The sequence below is a fragment of the Prionailurus viverrinus genome, chromosome A2 (genome assembly GCF_022837055.1).
Source record: "Prionailurus viverrinus isolate Anna chromosome A2, UM_Priviv_1.0, whole genome shotgun sequence".
NCBI lineage: Eukaryota > Metazoa > Chordata > Mammalia > Carnivora > Felidae > Prionailurus > Prionailurus viverrinus.
The window spans coordinates 9,924,518-9,946,091 of NC_062562.1; the positions used below are offsets into that span (position 1 = coordinate 9,924,518).

Below are 21,574 nucleotides of genomic sequence, written 5' to 3' on the forward strand. Positions count from 1 at the left end.
AAGAGCTGCTTCTGAATATCATCAGCCGCAGGACAGCACTCGACAAAAATAGTTACCCAGCTCCAAGGGTCAATGGCGAGAAGGTGAGGAAACCTGTTCCACACTGAGGTTTCTCCACTGTGCACACAATTCACCAGGGACTGTAGTTGAAATGCAAATTCTGATTCCTCAGGTCTCCAGGGGCCCACGGACCCTGCTTCTCTAACAAGCTCCCTGGTGGTGTTGATGTTGCGGGTCCTGGATGTGGAGCCCAGACTGAGAGCAATTTAAGAGAAATTTAGGAGAAATTTCCCTCGTTAGGTCCCTCGTGAGGAGAAATTTAAGTTAGAATTAAAGTTGTGAAGATGGCAATACTAACCCGAAGATCTACAGATTCAATGATAATTTGAAAATAACAAAAATGGGGTATCCTTGGAAAACAATTTTAAAACCATCCTAAAATTAAATAAAAAATCTTCCAAGCATGAGCACAGGATGTCATCCCATTTATTTATGTATTTTTTAATTTCTTTCAGGACCATTTTATTGTTTTTATTTATGAGTCTTTTGACGGCAATAAGTAACCAATCATTCACCCCAGCGAATAAAACCCCTTAAACACTGCCACTGCTATTCCATACTTGATTGAGAGATGTACAGCTTGAGGAGAAATGTAGAGCATAGTAATACAAAGGAGAATTTAAAATTGTTTTTTTTAACGTTTATTTATTTTTGAGACAGAGAGAGACAGAGCATGAACGGGGGAGGGTCACAGAGAGAGGGAGACACAGAATCTGAAACGGGCTCCAGGCTCCGAGCCATCAGCACAGAGCCCGACGCGGGGCTCGAACCCACGGACCGTGAGATCATGACCTGAGCTGAAGTCGGACGCTTAACCGACCGAGCCACCCAGGCGCCCCTACAAAGGAGAACTTAAAATTTGCTTTATCATAGTCAAAGTCATCTTTGACTCCAAGGCCGTATTAAGTCATTCTACTTTTTTGAATTTCTGTTTCCGTGTAGACTCCACTGGTAGACAAGTTTTGGATAATCAGATTTGCCAGTGACTAATGTAAGCACTGGGGACATAGAGCCTGAAAAGAGAACGGGATCCTAATTTGGAGAAAAAAGCTAATGGTCTCTTATAAAACACACTTATCTGTTCATCAGGAAGAGCAGTTATTGTAGTGATATACAAAAGAATGACAGACACAAAGTGAAAAACTGTGGTCCCAGAGTTAGAATAGAATAGAATGGAATAAATAGAATAGAATGGAATAGAATAGAGAATAGAATCGAATCGAATAGAGAATAGGATAGAATAGAGAATAGTATAGAATAGAATAGAATAGAAATGGCCTATTTGCCAAATTGAATTTATTCCAACAGAGAGGTAACAAATGAGTATTCCTTTAGTAAAACTAAAATCATTATTATGTGGAATGATTTTGTCATTGGTGAAGAAATTATTCTTTTTTCTTCAAAAATTTTTTAATGTTTTTTTTTTTATTTTTTGAGGGAGAAGAGACAGAGACGAAACATAAGTGGGGGGGGGGGGGAGGCGAGAGACAAAAGGAGAGACACAAATCTGAAACAGGCTCCAGGCTCTGAGCTATCAGCACACAGCCCAATGTGGGGCTCGAACTCGGGAACCAGGAACCTGAGCCGAAGTCAGATGCTTAACCAACTGAGCCACCCAGGTGCCCCTGTGAAGAAATTATTCTTAAGAAATCCAGGCACTTCCATGAGACAAATGAGAACTCCTAATTTTCTCATATCACAGCTTGCAAATCGATTTAGAAATAAAAGAAAAAGATGACGGGGAAAATGTTGGATCACAGAGAGGGAAAAACTTAAAATGAGGAACTAAATTGTACTGAGTGGTTGAAAAAATAAAAATTCCGGGAAATAAATGAGAGAAACAAACTCTATGTCTACAATCTGCTTAAAAAAACGAAACGCAATTTCTGACGCTAAGACCTTGAGGCTTGCAATCCTGGGAAATTCTTCAACCGCAGGACAATTGGACCTTTTCTAACTGCCATCGCAGAGAATCTCTTCAGAGCCCTCTTTATATCTCTGTTCCTCAGGCTGTAGATGAAGGGGTTCAGCATGGGCGTGACCACCGTGTACATCACCGAGGCTGTGGCACTTGAGTCGGAGCTCTGGGTAGAAGCAGAGCTGAGGTACACTCCCAGGCCAGTACAATAAAATAGAGAGACAACCGAGAGGTGAGATGCACAGGTGGAAAATGCCTTATACTTGCCCAGAGCTGATGAAATCCCACGTATGGAGGAAACTATCTTGGAGTAAGAGTAAAGGATCCCAACGAAAGGACCGCCACCCACTAGGATAGCTGCAAAATACATCACCAAGTTATTAAGAAAGGTGTCAGAACAGGCAAGTTGGATCATCTGATTGAGTTCACAGAAAAAGTGGGGGATTTCCAAGCCTGTACAGAAGGACAGGCGCAACACCATTGAAGTTTGCAACAAGGAATGCAGGACACTCGTGATCCAGGACATCAGGACCAGCAGTGCACAGAGCCGGGGGTTCATGATGACCGTGTAGTGTAAGGGGTGACAGATGGCCACAAACGTGTCATAGGCCATAATGGCCAGGAGGCAGATGTCCAATCCTGAAAAGATTATGAAAAAGTTCACCTGTGTGATGCAGTCCTCATAGGTTATGACTTTGCTCTGTGTCTGGATGTTCCAGAGCATCTTCGGGACGGTGGTGGAGGTGATGCAGATGTCTACAAAGGACAGGTTGGCCAGGAAGAAGTACATGGGCATGTGGAGGCGGGAGTCAGAGCTGACGGCCAGGATGATGAGCAGGTTGCCAAACACAGTGATCAGGTACATGGAGAGGAAAAGCTCAAATACGAGGGGCTGCAGTTCTGGACCCTCTGAAAACCCCAGAAGCAGAAATTCTGATGTTTGTGTATCATTTCCTGGTTCCATGAGGTTGCACTGACCACGAGGAAAGATGATGGGAGACATCATTAATTTTCACATGAACAGTATCACTCACATTGTTGCAATGCTACGACTTGTATTTTGCTGTCAAGAAGTTGTAGTGAGGGTCAAACATATTCCAGGCATTGTTGAGGCAATGAGTCCGGGAAAATCAAAAGCCAGTATAATCCAGTGATGGAGAATGAACAGAAGGAAATCAAAATATCAATAGGACACCAGAGGGTGTCAAGTGCTGTGAAGAGAACAAGAGTAGGTGTAAAGGAAAGTGTGGATACAAGTGTTATTTTGTAATTGGTGTTCAGTCAAGAACAGTGAACAAGGCGACATCTGAACGGAGACCTCAGGGAAAGGAAGGCAGGAGCCACGAGCATGTCTGGGGAAGTGTGTGCTGGCTGAGGGAATGGCCTCTGCTAAGGCCCCGAGGATGATCCTACTTTGAGCTATTTGGGTCCCAAACAGGAAGCATGTGTAGGAAGGGGAGTAAACAGGAGGGGAATCAGAGATGGTGTCAGGCAGTTTCAAGGAAATGGGCGCTGCTGGTTAACCCTCAAGAAAACAGAGTCACTCACCCACACTATGTACTGCTTGTCTTTTAGACTCTACTTGCAAAGTCTCCTGTCAATTGACATCGAGCCCTCCTGAGTACTGTGTGTTGATTGAGTTCTGGCTTCTGTATTCACCTCAGAATATATTAGACCGTGTACCCCTGCTCTGAGGATGAATCCCACTCCAAAAAGCACGCGCACACACACACACACACACCACAAATCATTGTTTCTCTGGCTGTGTTCTTACCATGACTTCTCATTCCAGCCACCGTGATTAAGTTTGGAGGGAGTATAACTCAAGCTGGCCAGATCCATAATCATTCCCGCAAACAATGTAAAATGTTACCTGAATTCCAATGAACAAGCTTCCCGTGAAGAAATAACATTGACAAGTGAGAGTGGCATGTTCATTTTCTTTCCTGTATTTGAAGTTTTTAACGTTTATTTATTATTGAGAGAGAGAGAGAGAGAGAGACAGAGCGTGAGTGGGGGAGGGGAGGAGAGACAGGGAGACAGAGAATATGCAGCAGGCTCCAGGCTCCAAGCTGTCAGCACAGTGCCCGACGCGGGGCTATAACTCGCAGACCGCGAGATCATGACCTGAGCCGAAGTCAGATGCACACCCATCAGCCTTTTGTAATACAGAAAATCCCATGCAGGCTCCACGCTCGGCATGGAGACTGATGCATGGTTTGATCTCACGAACCATGAGATCATGACCTGAGTCGAAAGCAAGAGTCAGATGCTCAACGGGCTGAGCCACCCAGGCACCACTGTATTCCAATTTAGTTGGTGAAGGTTGTTTCCTAAAGGCTGGCAAAGGTGGCTATCCATCTGAAAGAAAATAAAGTTTCCCTAGTATACACATCTTAAACAATTCAGAGGGATTAGAGATCTTGAAGTAAATGGAAACAGTACATTTTCAGTGAACGTGCATAAAAACGCAGATACAAACCACAGGTGAGCAAAATCATTGTAATTAAGGCAGGAAAATTGGAAGTAAGAAGATAGATATATTTAGCTACATAAAATTTAAATCATTTTGTGGACATAATATCCAACCCAAGGCATTAAACGGCAATCCGTGAACTTCATGTGAAATGCTGCTAGCTGAGGAATAGGCATAGACTTTATGGACATATAATAACAATAGACATGTAACAATGAACCTGGTGATCAAATATGTACATATTGGCTCAAATTCAGTAACGGTTGAAGAAAACAAGATCTCTCGAGCTGACTGTGTTGAAATTTTTAAACAGGTAGAAAAAAGAGATTCTCTAATTTTTCTGGGAGGAGTGTGAACCACTGCGATGTTGAGAAAACAACTGAAGACAGCGACAAATGTGAAAACACAGATATGCTTTCACTCAGAGATTCTAAGTCCCGACACCCTTGACGTTCTGATACAGACTGGTCTCTGTGCTGTGTGTCCTGGGCTTTGAACATGTTTAGAGCATCCCTGGCCCTTCCTGAGCCCCCCCCCCCCACCATGTGACACCCAAATAAGTCGTGTCCCCCTGAGGGACAGTATTGCCTCCAGTGGAGAACCAGATTTTTCACATAACAATCTCAAAATATTTTTGCAGAATTGTTATAATAGCAATGCATCGAGAAAAGCTAGGAAAAGCTTTCGAAGTGTGAGTAGCACAGCCGTATCATGAGATATTATGCAGACATTGAAATAAAGAATCAGCATTTCCCTAGTCGGTTGGAGACAAGTCCATGAGGTAGTTTTGAGGAAGAAGGAAGAGTGGACGCAGGTCAAGAAAAGACTACCCTAAAACCTAAAGAGCGTTTATGTTGTCCACAGGCCGCCATTCATTCATCCGTCTGGTTATGAATGTGTATGTGCGCCTAAGATAGCAAGAGAAGCTTTATGAGAACTGAAAGAATAAAGACTTCCAGGAGGAGTGAAATTAGGGCAAGTTTCAAAACAACTGTGTGAAACAAAATTATGTGAGACTCTAAAACCGATGTACAAAAGGCATAAAATGATTTAGTGGTATCGAGGTGGGCCACTGATTTCCGATCACACTCCAAACACGTGGAAAGAAAAGAATGCGATAGAATCACCTTTATCACTGGGGAAGGAGCTGTATCTAAATGATAAATATTTTCTTATAACGATACATGGATTCAAATATGCTTATGGAGAGTAAGGTGACCTTCAGTCAAATGTAAAGAAGCCGTGGTAGTCAGAGATAACGCAACTTCCAGAAATAGATCTTTTCACAACGGGCCAAAGGAACTATAGGGAATAACAGAGATGGGAAGGCACGTGGAAATGTGTATAGACAGTGATTTGTGAGCAATGTACAAAGTACCACGTATACTCCTTTTTGTTTATAGCAAGAATTTGCAAGTGAAGAGTATTAATGACAGCTCAGTGTAGGATAATGAAGGAAGGCAAATAAATAAATAAATAAATACATAAGTAAATAAATAAATAACAAGAGAGAACACAGTATAACCGAGTGACAGATTTGACCCCATATTACTAATGAACACAGTCCTATATGTCTATGTCACAGGCGTATATGTCTATATGTACACAATAGAACTCAATGGTAAATGGCAAAGTGGGGAAAATAACACCCAACACCCCATCCACTTCCTTTTTAGAAAGAATGCAATCAGAAATGGAAGTAGCACCTCCCGACTCCACTGTACACATGCAAAGACCCGTTAGAGACAATGCGTAAATGAGGCAACCAAGGAATAACTAACCACAAATATAGTCAACTTCGTAGATAATGAAATCACTGCAAAGCAAAGCTAGGTAACTAACTACCCACAAATAGGTGTATTTGTTACCCACCTAACTAACCACAAATATAGTCAACTTCGTAGATAATGAAATCACTGCAAAGCAAAGCTAGTTTTTACTTATCACATCATGGCGGTCATACGAATACCCAGAGCAAGAGCACGCTGTGAAAATATATGTCTCATGAATTAATGTTGTGAGGTCGTATATGCAAGCAGTAAATTGGTCTAGATATGTCTCATCAATATGGAAACGTAGCCCAGTATGCCCCATTTGTTTAATGTTTTGTTATTTATTTTGAGACAGGGTGTGTGAATGGGGGAGAGGCAGAGAGGGAGAGAGACACAGAATCCAAAGCAGGTTCCAGTCTCTGAGCTGTCAGCACAGAGCCTGATGCAGGGCTCGATCAAACAAACCATAAGATCATGACCTGACCCGGAATCAAGAGTTTGCAGCTTAACCCACTGAGCCACCGAGGCACCCCCCAGGATGCCTCATTTAAAGACAAAAAAGGAACGTCCTGACTTCACTGCACATCCCTCCATCCCTAATTTTCCTACTCCCTTCAACTGCAAGACTCATTGGACGTGTTCTACTTTTACTGGAAGTATTTCCTGCCTCCCCACCCATCACTTCACTGGCAACAATCACCCATGTGTGGCTGAGTTCAATGTGCAATCCTTTCTGTAACATCATCCACGAGGTCATTAAGTAATCAGGAAAGCAAATGACCATAGAGATCTCCAGGTTCTGGGCTAGGCTGGTGGCTGTGTGGTGACCTTAGGTAAATGCACCTGGCTTTGATTCTCCCTAATCTTTTCCTGAAGACCTGCTGGGTCTCAGACTCACCTGAATGGGAGCTCTGAGGGAGAGGTCTCCTTGTGGCTGTCTGAATTCCTCCAGATGGTTATTGGTGGTGACTAAACTATGTCCCCACACAAGATGACAGGAAGGAGGCTAGCATGAGTCCCAGCCAAGCTTCAGACTCCAGAAGCAACAACAGGGTCCCATCAGCCCAAGGTTGCACAGGCAGAGGGACGGCAGACAGGAGATATTTATAGTTTCCTCTGTCTGTTCATGAGGCACGTTCCCCTCCTGCCTCTCCACCCTACAGCACATGATTTCCCTGGAGGACACTGGTCTGGAGACAAAGGAAAGTTTTTTGGAGATTCCATATTCCCAATAGACTGTGACCCCAGTGTTAATCACTCCTTGCTCTTGAATTCTGCTCCTCCCAGAGGGCAGACATCCCCGCATCTCATCCCAACCCTGATTTCAGCTTTTCCCCCAAGTCTAGAACTGAACACTCTTTGTGGATTAGATGCCTTGGTTGTCCAAACGCTTGGCTTGTGGTGGAGACACAGCTCTGCTATCTATGGAACATTCCTATTTCCTTTTCAACGAGTTCCTTTGATATGAACCCCAAGCACTACATACCTCAGCTTCATGACACATTTTCCAAACATTTAGGAATTCCATAATATGTCACAAGTTAACAGCTGCCATGTAGCCCCTCTGTGTGAAGCATTTGTCAGTTATATAAAATATATTTAGATCATATTTTGCACTATGATATGAGCTTGGGATAGAAAAGTAAACAGATTCTTCCCTGTAGCTTCCAGAAGGAACCAAGCCTTGCAAACATCTTCATTTCAGACCCATGAGAATGACTTCAGGCTTTTGAGCCCCAGAATTGTAAGAGCATACATGTGTTTTAAAACACTAATGTAGTCATTGTACATTAGCATTAGGACTTGAACACAAACATTTGTCCAATAAAATTTTGTTAAGAACCTGAGACTAAGCTTCTCCGTTCATTCACTATAGTTCCCCCTGGGTAAAGGCATTTTGTGTTGTAACCCCATCTTTAAGTAGAAGAATTTTAAAATCAATTTGGAGATATTAATCCTCCTTAGCTGGTAGAGAATTTCTCAGTGCATAAATACAAATGTGCTCCAGATTTTATTGTCTTTGATGCATTACCATAAGAAAAGTAATTCATCATTTGAATGTATGTCTATTGTTTATACTAAATTGTTGTGTCTACATGTCTACATTCTATCAATTGCATATTAACTCAAACATTTATTATTTTTATATCAACACTCTTCAAATTTCACTCATTTCCTTTCAACATAAAATAAGAGGCCATAAATGAGTCTGTGTTCATTTTTTAAATTTTTGTTTGAGAGTAAGAGCATGTGTGAGTGGAGGAGGGGCAGAGGGAGAGATTCAGAGAGAGAGAATCCTAAGCAAGTTCCATGCTCAGTGTGGCGGGGAACCCAATTCCACGACCCCATGGGAAATCAAGAGTCAGACATTCAGCCAACTGAGCCACTCGGGTGCCCCATTGCGTCTGCTTCAAATGAATAAACAAGCACACAAAACAGCAGAATCCGATCCATAAATATAGAGAATAAACTCGTGGTTGTCAGAGGGGGGTGGGGAGGATGGGTGAAGGGCAGTGGGAGGTACAGGCTTCCAGTTGTGGAATAAATGAGTCACGGAAATCAAAGGCACAGCGGACAGAATATAGTCAATGATATTGCAATGGCCTAGTAGGCTGACAGCCAGAGGCTGCCTTTGTGCTGAGCACCGCATAATGTACGGAGAAGTTGAATCTCTCCGTCGTACACATGAAACTCGTGTCACATTGTGTGCCAAGTGCACTCAGATAATAATAGTTTTAAAAATGATTCTGTGTTTGGGTACATATGTGTAGGTGTGTTTATTTGAAATAGAAATGTATACAGAGAAACACACATATATGCATACATACAACTTTACAGCTGAGCATTTTCTTCGGATTCAACGAAATATGTCCACACACCTCATTTATTTCTTGCAACATCCATTTGAAGTTACGTTTACGGTCCCAAGTTACTTTTGGAAATAAAGAAGCTGAGGCCAAGGGAGATTACATTTTAACAGCTGGATTAAGAAGTCATCAAGGTTGTGCATTTTCTTGAAGAACATCAAACAGGAATGTGCAGTAGGTACTTTAGTGTTTGTATGGCTCCCTTAATTCATCAAATCATACGTTCCGAGTAGATGCAGTTTATAGCACATGATTATACCCCCACTAAATTAGTTAGAAGGGAAAAAAATCTAGCATCATACGGATCAGTGTGAAATATAGAGCGGAGGTAGCTGATTCATACTGAGTCGTGACAGGAGCTTTTTCTTCTCAGTAGGAAGAAAGCAAAATGTCATGTATGAATATAGGAACAGTAGATGTAAATTAAAATCATTCACTCTTGATATTCTTTTTTCCCCTGTGAAACAGAAGATAAAAATGCATTCAGAAATCGAGTTAACTGATCATATACTTGTTCAGAAGAGAAGTGGCCCGTGGTCACACATGACATCATGGTTGAGCCTTAGGAACAATGTAGAGTTGGGGCGCCTGGGTGGCTCAGTCGGTTAAGTGTCCGACTTCAGCTCAGGTCATGATCGCACAGCTTGTGGGTTCAAGCCCCGCATCAGGCTCTGTGCTGCCAGCTCAGAACCTGGAGCCTGCTTCGGATTCTGTGTCTCCCTCTCTCTCTCTGCCCCTAACCCACTCGCATCCTGTCTCTGCCTCTCCCAAAAATAAATAAACTTTAAGAAAAAATTTAAAAAAAGAAAAGAAACAGTGTAGAGTCTCACAGCTCACTATAGACTCACGAGGAGACAGGCACAGCTCAGAACAATCCCCAACACACAATATCATTTGGTAATAAAAGCATTATATGAAATCATTTTCTTTTAAATGGCTTGTTATGCAGCAATGAACAGAAGTAAGGACAATTATTATAATCTGCTGCTGACTGTTCTTGGTATTTATTCTTGTATTTGAAGCCTGCATTCATGGTACCTCTGTTATTTCAGTTTAGTTCACACAACTGCGTATAAAACCTCTCACTGAGAAGCACCTTAGTGGCTCAGTCGGTCGAGTCTCCAACTCTTGATTTTGGCTCAGGTTGTGATCTCACAGTCATGAGATCAAGCCCCGTTCAACTTGGAGCCTGCTTAAGATTCTATCTCTGTCTCCCTCTCTGCCTCTTCCCCTCTCTCCTGCCTACTCCCCCTCTCCCTCTCTCTCTCTAAAAAACAAACAAACAACAACAACAAGAACAACAACAAAACAACTACCTCTCATTGAGGGTCATTTCCCCATAGCCAGGAAAGATTGAAACTGTATGCATTATTGTGTTGGAAAACTGGTGTCCCTGATTCACATGACCAGACAGGAATGCAAGCTCCCTCTTATGTCATCCCTTGAGCATAGAAGATGAATAGAATCCTGAGCCTGAGAAACATGTATAATGGAGGATAATGACCATTCGACACCCCTTTCATGGTTATGACAAAATTTAGAAGGAAGGGGGATATATTTCTTTTACAACAATGAAAGGAGTCATACCAAAGGCAGCGTAAAGATTTCAGGAAGAAACAAGGAGATAATTCAATAAAAATAGAAAAATGTCAATCAGTCCTTCCCCCATTTGGATAAGCCGCCTTACACATGGCCACCAATCCTCTTTACTCCAATGAATAGACATACAGCATGAAGAATAAATATTTTAAAGAGCACAATGTGTGATTTAAAACTCCGCTTCATTGGGATGGGCGCTAGATGTTGTATGTAAGTGATGAATCACAGAATTCACTCCTGAAACCAATATTGCATGGTATATTAACTAACTAAAATTTAAATTAAAAAAAAATAACATTTTGCTTCATCATATTAAAGGGCATCTAGAGTCTCAGATCATATTCTAAAGTCAATCTATCTAAGTTTGTTGTTCCATGAAGACGTCTCTTGGAGACGCGTATTTGGTGAATGCTTGAGTAAGGTAGTGACTATCATACACATTGTGGACAACAAGGTACTAAGAGACCAGGATCCTAATGAGGAGAATAAAACTGATCTAGAAGACACATTAATATATTAAGTGTCCACTATTAAGAAGAACAGTTAAGACACTGATATACAAAGGAGCTTCAGACATATAAGTGAAAAAACATAGTCTCAGATATTGTTCTCCTTTAAAATCATATATATTTGTCATAAAGTGTGGTTGTTTCCATAGGTGGCGTATCAATCATGACAGTTCTTTTTGTTTGTTTAAGTTTTTATTTAAATTCTAGTTAGTGAACATGTAGTGTAGTGTTGGTGTCAGGAGTAGAATTTAGTGATTCATCACTTACATACAACACCCAGTGCTCACCCCAACAAGTGCCCTCCCTAATGCCCTAATGCCCATTGCCCAATTAGCCCATCACCCACCCAATTCTGCCCACTAATCCTAAGACATACAGAGAGCTAACCAGTGGTAAACGTGGCATTAAAAAAACACATATGAAAGAAAAATGATTTGGTGTGACACAATTGTTTGAGAAAGATTATTTTTTAAAAACATCTATGGTGCCTCAAGGTAAATGAACATTTCCAAATATTTCAGATCCATGGTTGGAAATAAAATTCAGAAAGTGGGAAAAATCTGTAGGATATCAGAGAGAGCAGAGCTTCATAGAGTGAGTTACATATATGGCATACGGAAGTTGAGGACAAGGAAATAAACGGAAAGAGGAATACTACATCTACAGTCTGAATAAAGACCACAATCTCTGACCCAGAGGCTTTGGCCCCTGCAATCAGAGGCATTTCTTCAATCTTATCACGACTGGCCACGTAAGGGTCTCCTTCCCAAAGAATGCTTTCAGAGCCCTTTTCATGTCTTTGTTCCTCAAGCTGTAGATGAAGGGGTTCAGCATGGGTGTGACCACCGTGTACATCACCGAGGCTGTGGCACTTGACCGTGAGCTGTGGGTAGCAGCAGAGCTCAGGTACACGCCGAGCATCGTACAGTAAAATAAGGAGACAACCGATAGATGAGATGCACAGGTGGAAAATGCTTTACACTTTCCCTGAGCTGATGAGATCCCACGTATGGAGGAAACTATCTTAGAGTAAGAGTAAAGGATCCCAATGAAGGGACCACCAGCCAACAAGACAGCTGCAAGATACATCACCACGTTATTAAGAAAGGTATCAGAACAGGCCAGTTGGAGCATCTGATTAAGTTCACAAAAAAAGTGGGGGATATGCAAGTGTGTACAGAAGGACAGCCGCAACATCATTAAACTTTGTAACAGGGAATTCAGGACACACATGATCCAGGACACCAGAACCAGCAGCCCACAGAGCCAGGGGTTCATGATGATCGTGTAGTGGAGGGGGTGACAGATGGCCACAAACCGGTCATAAGCCATCACACTCAGGAGGAAGACGTCCATCACAGCAAAGAGTATGAGAAAATAAATCTGTGTGATACAGCCTGCATAGGTGATGACTTTGCTCTGAGTCTGGATGTTCACCAGCATCTTTGGGACGGTGGTAGAGGTGAAGCAGATGTCTACAAAGGACAGGTTGGCCAGGAAGAAGTACATGGGCGTGTGGAGGTTGGGGTCTGTGCTGATGGCCAAGATGATGAGCAGGTTCCCAAACACAGTGATCAGGTACATGGAGAGGAAAAGCCCAAATATGAGGGGCTGCATTCCTGGTTCCTCTGAAAATCCCAGAAGAAGAAACTTTGAAAATTGTGTTTCATTGCTTGGTTCCATGTGGTGGAGGTGACCTCTGAGAAAGAGGGAAATAAAAAAACACAAATTTGTATTACTCACAATGTTGAAATGCGAATGTTTTGTTTTTTTGTTTGTTTGTTTGTTTGTTTTTTTGCAGTCCAGAAATTCCTTTTAATATGTTGTGCACGGATATGGTCCCCTTTAGGGAATCATCGCTGCCACATCTGATATATTTTTATTGTCAATCAGCTTCTTTCCTAAGAATCATGTATTTTATACTTTTCCTGAGAAATGCTTCAAGTATTCAGGAATATAAATTGAGTGCTGACCAAGTTTCAGGCACTATCTAGGCAATGAGTATAGAGTGCCGAAGAACAAAAATCCCGACAGCGATGGAGAAAAAATATGTAAGCAAAGAAGATAATTATACAATTATCTTTTTGACACAATTATCTTTTGATTATCTCACCTTTTTGATGGTAAGGTGTGCTGTGAAGAAATGGGAAACAGGGATAAAGCAGAGAGCAAATAGGGCATCTATTTTAATGGCATTTAGGCAAATTCTGTACACAGGTGGCATTGGAACACAGACGTCATGTAAGACAGAGACATAGACACAGGATTCTGGGGGAAGTGTGTGCCTGGCAGAGGGAATGGCCAGTGCAAAGGCCCTGAGGAAGGTACTTGTTTCAAATGTTCAAGCAAAAAGCAAAGCCAGCGCTGCAAGGGGAATGATCTTGAGGGACACTGATGACAGACTCTGTCACACATGTGAGGAGGGATGTGGCCTCTCTGCGACAACTGTGACCTCCAGGCACAGGGCCGTCATTGGCTACACTGCCTCTCCCTCGGCATTCATCGTGCTGCAAAGCCATCCCATGAATTGGCACAGATCCCCGTCTTGGTGCCTGCTCTTGACTGAGCTGTGGCCCGTGTATGGTGTCACCTTGGGATTGAGGAGTCCTGGCCCCTGTTGTGAGGACTGCTCACCCTCTACAAGTCACACATGCACAAGACACCGTGGTCTTCTGGGTGGTGAATTTCCCTGTCCTCAAAGTCCCCACATTCCTGGTTATGCTGGGAATGGATACAACCCAAGGAGACCCGATCAGCCATCTTTCCCCTGCAAAGTGTAGAAATGGTTCCCAGAAATGCTAATTCTTAAGCCTCTCATGGACCAATCATCATGGAGCTCCATACTGGAATGTTAATTTTCCACTGTGATTTACACCAGTGTAACAAAATCTGTTCAATAAATGAAAGAGACAGAGGGTGAGATACAGAGGGAATGAAATCGATGAGGGAGAGCAATGATCTCATAAGCTGGGGTGGTCCCTGAGAGACTGTGAGGAAGAAATATCTCCCTTGCTTCCCCGCTGGTTACATCCCCTGATGCCCAGCAAAAATAATACGAGAATGAAACAAACTTGTTTAAAAGACAGATAGTGATATATTCATGGTGTACTTGTACAAAACTATATAGATAAAAATATAAATAGATATAAATATTAACATATCTGTTTATATTATACATCAAGAAAAACAAGCAAAGGGATAAACCAATACAATCAAAGTTGGGCATTTTTATGTCAAGCCTAGAAGACATTTTCCTGTACCTCCTGCATCATGATATGACTGATTCATTTCTACGTGATTGATAGGGGATGAGGTTAGCTCCTTTCTCCCTCTTCTTATGTGGCACCTTTTCATTGATATTCCTGGGCTTTGAGTAAAGATCTCTCGTTCTCAAACCCAATGGACACCCTCTAATCTGCATTCTGGATCTCATCCAACATGCAAAGGACTCCCCAGACCGTGCTCTGTAAATCCTGCCCACATCATGGCAGTCTCAATGCTACACTGTAACATCCAGAAGAGCAGGGACTTTATCCTCTCTGTTCATTTCTGTTTTTCACCAACTTAGTTGAATATATGTTTACTGTAAAAAGATATAAGACTATGAGAAGTTATAGAATGGAAAGAATGAAAGGATCTGGAAACCAGGTTAAAATAGTAGCTTGAAAACAACTGTCATAAGCAAAGTTGTATGAAAAACAAAAGCAAACTGGAACAGATAAAAATAGCAGTCATTAGTAATACCGACACGGATTAATAACTAAATTGTGAAACACCATGAAAGAATATGACATATAATGTCTCTAGAATGTTCTGGCCCATGGCAGATGCTCAGTTATTATTTGTTGAATGAATCAGGAATTAGGTCTCAGTGTTAAGGACATTTCCTATATGGCAAGGTCGTATTTCAGTTTCGTTGGGAAAAGGTGAATTGCTAAGTAACAGCTAGAATAAATGGATATCTATCTGGAAAAACATTAAATTGGTCATCTTCTTCAGATACTTTACCGACACCAGAGGGATACTGACTTCAGTGTAAATGTAACCATACAATATATCGAACATCAAGAAAACTGCATATAACATTTGCAGGTGGGAAAAACCACTAAAATAAAGCAAGAAACTCAGCAGTAAGAAGATAGGAATATTTAAACCAAGATAAACATTTTTATGGTCAAAGAGTTTTTCCAAAGTCGATTGAGAAGCAATGATCTGAGGAAATCTTTTGAAATGCTGAAAAAAAGCAGGAGAGGGGAAATAGCATATGGCCATATAATAATCAGAAAGGTCATCAAATATATGACATTTGCTGAAATTAAGGGATAGATTAAGAAACAACAGGAAATGTCTTCTTCACCCAGGAACCTGGGGAAAAAACTTAGAGCAGTGTTACATTGTTTGTGGTTGGAACTTGTCTTTTAATGTTTATTTATTTTTGAGAGAGAGAGAGAGAGACAGAGTGCAAGTGGGAAGGGGCAGAGATAGAGGGAGACACAGAATCCGAAGAAGGTTCCAGGCTCTGAGCTGTCAGCATAGAGCCTGGCGTGGGGCTCGAACTCATGGACTGTGAAATCATGACCTGAGCCAAAGTAGGATGCTTAACTGACTGAGTCACCCAGGTGCCCCTGTGTTTGGACTTTCAAGCGGGTAGTCTTGGGGTTACACTGAATTTGCTGGTGGAAAAGTGGGTGTTACAGGTTGAAGGCAGGAGTAAAGATCTCTCGTTCTCAAACCCAATGGACACCCTCTAATCTGCATTCTGGATCTCATCCAACATTCAAAGGACTCCCCAGACCATGAAAGCAGCTATATTACAAATATTCATATTTTTAATGCAGGGTTTCTACGTCTCTGCCTATGGACATCCTGACCAGAGCCTGCCCAGTGCTGAGGTCTGTGTATCTTAGGATGTTTAGAGCATCCCTTTCATGATAAAGAGTATGAAGGACTATCAAAAGTGTTCGTAGGAGCCATTCTGCGAAACCGGCACAGTCACTGAATAAATACATTCATTACTTATGCAAGCAAGTATGGACTAAGTTGAATTGGCCCCCAGGTGATGATGGATTAATGTTCTCAGACAACCCTGTCATCCACGGTGCCCGGGGCTGTTGGACTCACCTGGCTGGGTGTCTGACAGGAAGGTCTCCGTGTGAAACTGAATTCCTCCCAGGACAGCAGGTAACAGGGACTAAGGCTCTGACCTCAGCAGAGACAGTAGGGGGGAGTGAAGCATCAGTCCCAGCCAGAATTAGGACTCAGAACAGACAAAAACCACTCGCCTTCCTGTCCAAGGTCGCACAGGCTGACAGGAGACCAGAGGGTATTTATACCTCCCTGTATCTGCTCATTAGGCGCATTTCCCTCTTGTTACTCCAACCTCTAAGCGTATGATTCCCAATGGAAAGCTGCTCTGGACATAAAGGATTTCTTCCTGATGAATCTCAGTTCCCAAAAGACTAGGTTAGAGGTCAAGGGAATCCAGTTCTTTGCTTTTTTCTCCTTTTCCCTGAACTTGCCCTCTTCCTGTTATGTAAGTCTCCTAGCACATTATCTCAGCTCAGAGTTACACTTTTCTCCAGCTCTAAGAAGGAAGAACACACCGGGATTAGGTCTCTTTAACTTCAAAACCTTGACTTGTCTCGGGGACCCAGCCCCGCCATCTCCAGTGTCTCCTCTTCTCCTTCCCCTCCCCTTCTTCCTTCTCCTCCTGCTTCTTCCTCTTCCACCTCTTCTCCTTCCTCAACTCCCCTTCCCCCTCCTTCTTCTTCTTCTTCTTCTTCTTCATTGTCTTCTTCTATGGGAGAAAAAGAACCAGGGAGGGACAGAGAGATACAGGAAGAGAGATAATAATAAGCAGGCTCCTCACTCTCAATGCAGAACCTGATGGGGGCTCAATCTCCAGGTTCCTGAGATTGGGACCTGCGCCAAAATCAAGAGCCAGATGCTCAGCCAACTGAGTCACCCAGCATCCTAGTGTCTATTCTTTAAAAAAATATTTCTTAATGTTTATTTATTTTTGAGAGAGAGCATGAGCAGGGGAGGGGCAGAGAGAGAGGGATATGGAATCCGAAGTAGGCTCTGGGCTCTGAGCTATCAGCACAGAGAAGCACAGAGAACTGGGTTCTTCTGATAATAAACCTTGGGTTCTACGCACACTGGCTTCAAGACACTTTTGCCATCACAATTAGGAATTTCTTACATTATCACAAGGTAAAAGCTATCAGTTGGTCCCTTGTTATTAAATGTTTAATTATAACAGATGTATTTAAATATTTTACGTACTACAATGTGAGCTTGACCTCTCATAGGGATAGTTGGATTCAATTTTTATAAACATACCTGAGGAAGTACATTTATGAGCTCCATTCTACATTGTAGAAATGGCGCTTGGTCATGTCTAGTCATCTGTCTAAATTTAATACCTGAGTATGTGGTGACCCTTGAGTTTGATTCTGTCAGGATGCTTCTAGTTCTCAAACTCTGGGGCAGTGGTTCACAGCCAGAAATGAATTTTCCCCTGAAGATGTCTGTCAAAGTCTGAAGGGAAGCTGCCAAACACCTACAATTCAAAGGAAAGCACCCCCGAAAATATTATCCTGCCACAAATGTCGATCATAAAATGTGAGAAACCCAGCTACACCAGCAGTTCTCCAACTTCAATGCGCATGTGCATTCACACAGATCCCATTACAATTGCAGAATCTGATCTCCCATCCTGGGTGGCCCAGAGATTCTGCATTTCTACCAGCTCCTGGGTGATGCTAAAATGTGGGTCTGGGTCTGTGGGCCACTCTTTGATTAGCAAGGCTGGGATCTTGGTGTTAAAGACAGGTGTAGGTATTTTTAAGTCTTCTGCACCAAATGGTGTCCTTGCATGCATGTAATTTTGAAGGAATAATGTATTCATTCTTTCTTCAGTCTGTGTCAATTCTGTGCTTATTGCTTTTTTAAGTGACAAAAATAATACATTTATGAAAAAGACTTTGTAGTGGGCAGAATAAGGCCCTTCCAAATATGTCCACATCCTAATTCCCAGGACCTTTCACATGTTATTTTTGATAGCAACGTAGGATTAAGGTAGCAGACTAAACAGGGCTGTAAATTAGCTGCCATGGAGATAAAAGGATCAGCTGTGATTCTCTAGGTGGGACTAGGGTAGTCAGGATGGTCCTCCAAATGTTGAGGATGGAGACAAAAGAGTTGATGTCAGAGATTTTGAGAATGCTTTCCTGCTGGCCATGAAGGTGGCGGAAGAGCCATGGCCAAGAAATGCAGGTGGCCAGCAACAGAGACTGCAATTGGAAAGGAAACACATTCTCTCCTGAGCCTCCAGAAGGACCACAACCCTGAAGACACCTTGCTATTAGCCTGACGAGACTCTTTCAAATCTTCTGACTCCAGATCTGTAAGAACCTGTATGTGCTTGTCTTCAGCAGCTAGTGTGGGAATGTTTTATAACAGCAGTAGGAATCTCACAGGGACATAGTCAATAAAATTATTTGAGGGCACCGAGTTCAAGTTTCTCCATTCATCAGCTTCCCTTGGTTAAGGTCAATTGACATTTAAAGAACCCACATTATGGAGAAGAAATTAAATCAATTTGGAGATATTCTGCCTAGCACCTGGTAGAGTGAATTCCTGGGGCATAAATGTGAGTGTGGTCTGACTATGATGCTTTTGAGGTAGTGAGATAGGCAAGCAACTCATGATCAAAATTTAGGTCACTCACATCTTCTTTATCCTTTCATCAATCCACGGACATTTGGGCTCTTTCCATAACTGGCTATTGTTAATAACACTGCTATAAACATTGGGGTACATATGCCCCTTTAATCTATCAAGAGGATGTGGCATATATATATATATATATATATATGGAATATTACTCAGTGATCAAAAAGAATGAAATCTTCCATTTGCAACAACGTGGTTGGAACTAGAGTGTATTATGCTAAGCAAAATATGTCCATCAGTGAAAGATAAATATCATACGATTTCACTCATGTGTGAAACTAAAGAAACAAAACTGATGAACATAGGGGAAGGGAAGGAAAACTAAGATGAAAACAGAGAGGGAGGCAATTTATAAGAGACTCAAAAATACAGAGAAGAAATTCAGGGTTGCTGCAGAGGAAGTGGGTGGGAGGAGGTGCTAAATGGGTGATGGGCATTAAGGAGGGCACTTGTTGGGACGAGCACTGAGAGTTATATGTAAGTGATATATCACTGGGTTCTACTCGTGAAACCAACACTCCACTGTATGTTAACTGACTTGAATTGAAATAAATAAATGTAAGGTGTGCTTGGGTGGCTCAGTCAGTTAAGCATCGAACTTCCGCTCAGGTCATGATCTCACAGCTCTTGAGTTCAAGCCCCATGTCGGGCTCTTTGCTGACAGCTTAAATTCTATGTCTCTGCCTCTCTCTGTCCCTCCCCAGCTCAGGCCATCTCTCTCTCTCTGTCTCTCTCTCTCTTTCTCTCTCCGCCCTAAAAATAAATAAAAATATTTAAAATACAAATTATTTGGTTTATTATCTATAATATTTTATTATGTGTCTCTAAAAGAACTCTATTTTTGGCATGCCTGGGTGGCTCAGTGGGATGAGCGTCCAACTTTGGTTCAGGTCATGATCTTGTGGTTGACAATTTCAAGCACCTCATCAGGCTCTGTGAGATTATGTTTCTTTCACTTATATGTCCCAAGTTCCTTTGATATCAGTATCTTAACTGCTCTTAATAGTGGACACTTAATATATTAATGTGTCTTATAGCTGGGCTTTATTCTCCTCATTAGGATCCTGGTCTCTTAGTACATTGTTGTCCACAATGTGTACGACAGTCACTTCCTTACTCAAGTGTTCACCAAATATGCATCTCCAAGAAAATTTTCATGGAGCAACAAACTTTAATAAATAGATTGACTTTAGAATATGATCTCAGACTCTAGATGTCCTTTAATATGCTGAAGCAAAATTGTATTTTATTTTATTACTTTTTTAAATTTAAATTATAGTTAGCTTTGTTGAGTCCAAAGAAAAAGTTCAGAGGCAAAGTTGTACGTATATATTACATGTGTTTTTTCAAATAAACACATATACCCATATGTACATAAACACGAACTCACTTAAAAGAAATCTTATCTGAGTACAGTTGGCAAGAATGTTGCATTAGTTTCAGGTGCACAACGTAGTGATTCAACTTCTCTGCCCATTACGCGGTGCTCGCCGCAAAGGTAGCTCCTGTCTGTTATCATACAGACCCATCCAGTATCATTGACTGTATTCCATACCCCGTGCCTTTTTTCCCCAAGACTCATTAATTCCACAACTGGAAGCCTGTATCTCCCACTGCCCTTCACCTATTCTGCCCATGCCCCCACAACCCTCAGGCAATCCATGAGGTTTTTTTCTCTGTATATGTAGGTCTCATTCTGGTTTCTGTGTGTTTGTTTATTCACTTAAAATTTTTTTAATGTTTATGCATTTAATTTGGAGAGAGAGGTGTGGGGGGAGGCTGAGAGAGGGAAAGACAGAGAATACCAAGCAGCCTCATGTCAATACGGACCCTGACATGGGGGTTGAACTCACAAAATGTGAGATTGTGACTTCAGCCAAAATCAAGAGGCAGGTGCTTAAACAACTGAGCCATCCAAGAGCCCCATATTTATTCATTTTAAATGCAAACTCATACATAATCTCTTATTTTATGTTGAAAGGAAACTTCAGAGAAAGTTGAAGGTGTAGGTATTAAAAGAGTAAATGTTTGAATTAATATGCATTTAAAAGAATGAAGATGTGTAGACACAAAGATTCCAAGACAGACATAAATTATAGACACAAAGATTCCAAGACAGACATAAATGATAGACATACATTTAAAGGATGAATTACATTTCCTGCCCTAATGCCTCCAAGACGTCAAAATCTGAAGCATGCATGCAGTTACGTACTGAAAAATTCTCTACTAGCTAAAGAGGATAAATGTCTGTAAATTTATTTTAAATCTCCTTTTCTACTTAAAGATGAGATTACGATGCAAAATGCCTTTACCCAGGGGAAACTCCATGAATGAAGGGAAAACCCTAATCTCAGATTCTTTTTTTTAATTTATTTTTTAATTTTTTTAATGTTTATTTATTTTTGAGACAGAGAGAGACAGAGCATGAGCAGGGAAGGGGAAGAGAGAGAGGGAGACACAGAATGTAAAGCAGGCTCCAGGCTCTGAGCTGTCAGCAGAGAGCCTGACGCGGGGCTTGAACTCACGAACAGTGAGATCATGATCTGAGCCGAACTCGGACGCTTAACCGACTGAGCCACCCAGGTGCCCCTCTAATCTCAGATTCTTAACAAAATTTCATTGGAACAACAATT

General features: G+C 41.7%; 2 protein-coding genes across 2 annotated transcripts; both read right to left on the bottom strand.

Moving 5' to 3' along the window:
* Nucleotides 1-1,952: 1,952 nt before the first annotated feature.
* LOC125160165 (olfactory receptor-like protein OLF4) lies at nt 1,953-2,984 on the bottom strand. The gene has a single exon (XM_047848845.1). The coding sequence runs from the start codon at nt 2,982-2,984 to the stop codon at nt 1,953-1,955; it is 1,032 nt and encodes a 343-aa protein (XP_047704801.1).
* An 8,931-nt stretch (nt 2,985-11,915) lies between these two features.
* Nucleotides 11,916-12,890, bottom strand: LOC125161121 (olfactory receptor 7A17-like). Its single transcript, XM_047850759.1, has one exon. The coding sequence runs from the start codon at nt 12,882-12,884 to the stop codon at nt 11,916-11,918; it is 969 nt and encodes a 322-aa protein (XP_047706715.1). The 5' UTR covers nt 12,885-12,890.
* Between the last annotated feature and the right edge of the window lie 8,684 nt (nt 12,891-21,574).

Coding starts and splice junctions, on each gene's coding strand:
- LOC125161121 (XM_047850759.1), bottom strand. CDS start 12,884: ATGGAACCAAGCAATGAAACACAATTTTCAAAGTTTCTTCTTCTGGGA.
- LOC125160165 (XM_047848845.1), bottom strand. CDS start 2,984: ATGATGTCTCCCATCATCTTTCCTCGTGGTCAGTGCAACCTCATGGAA.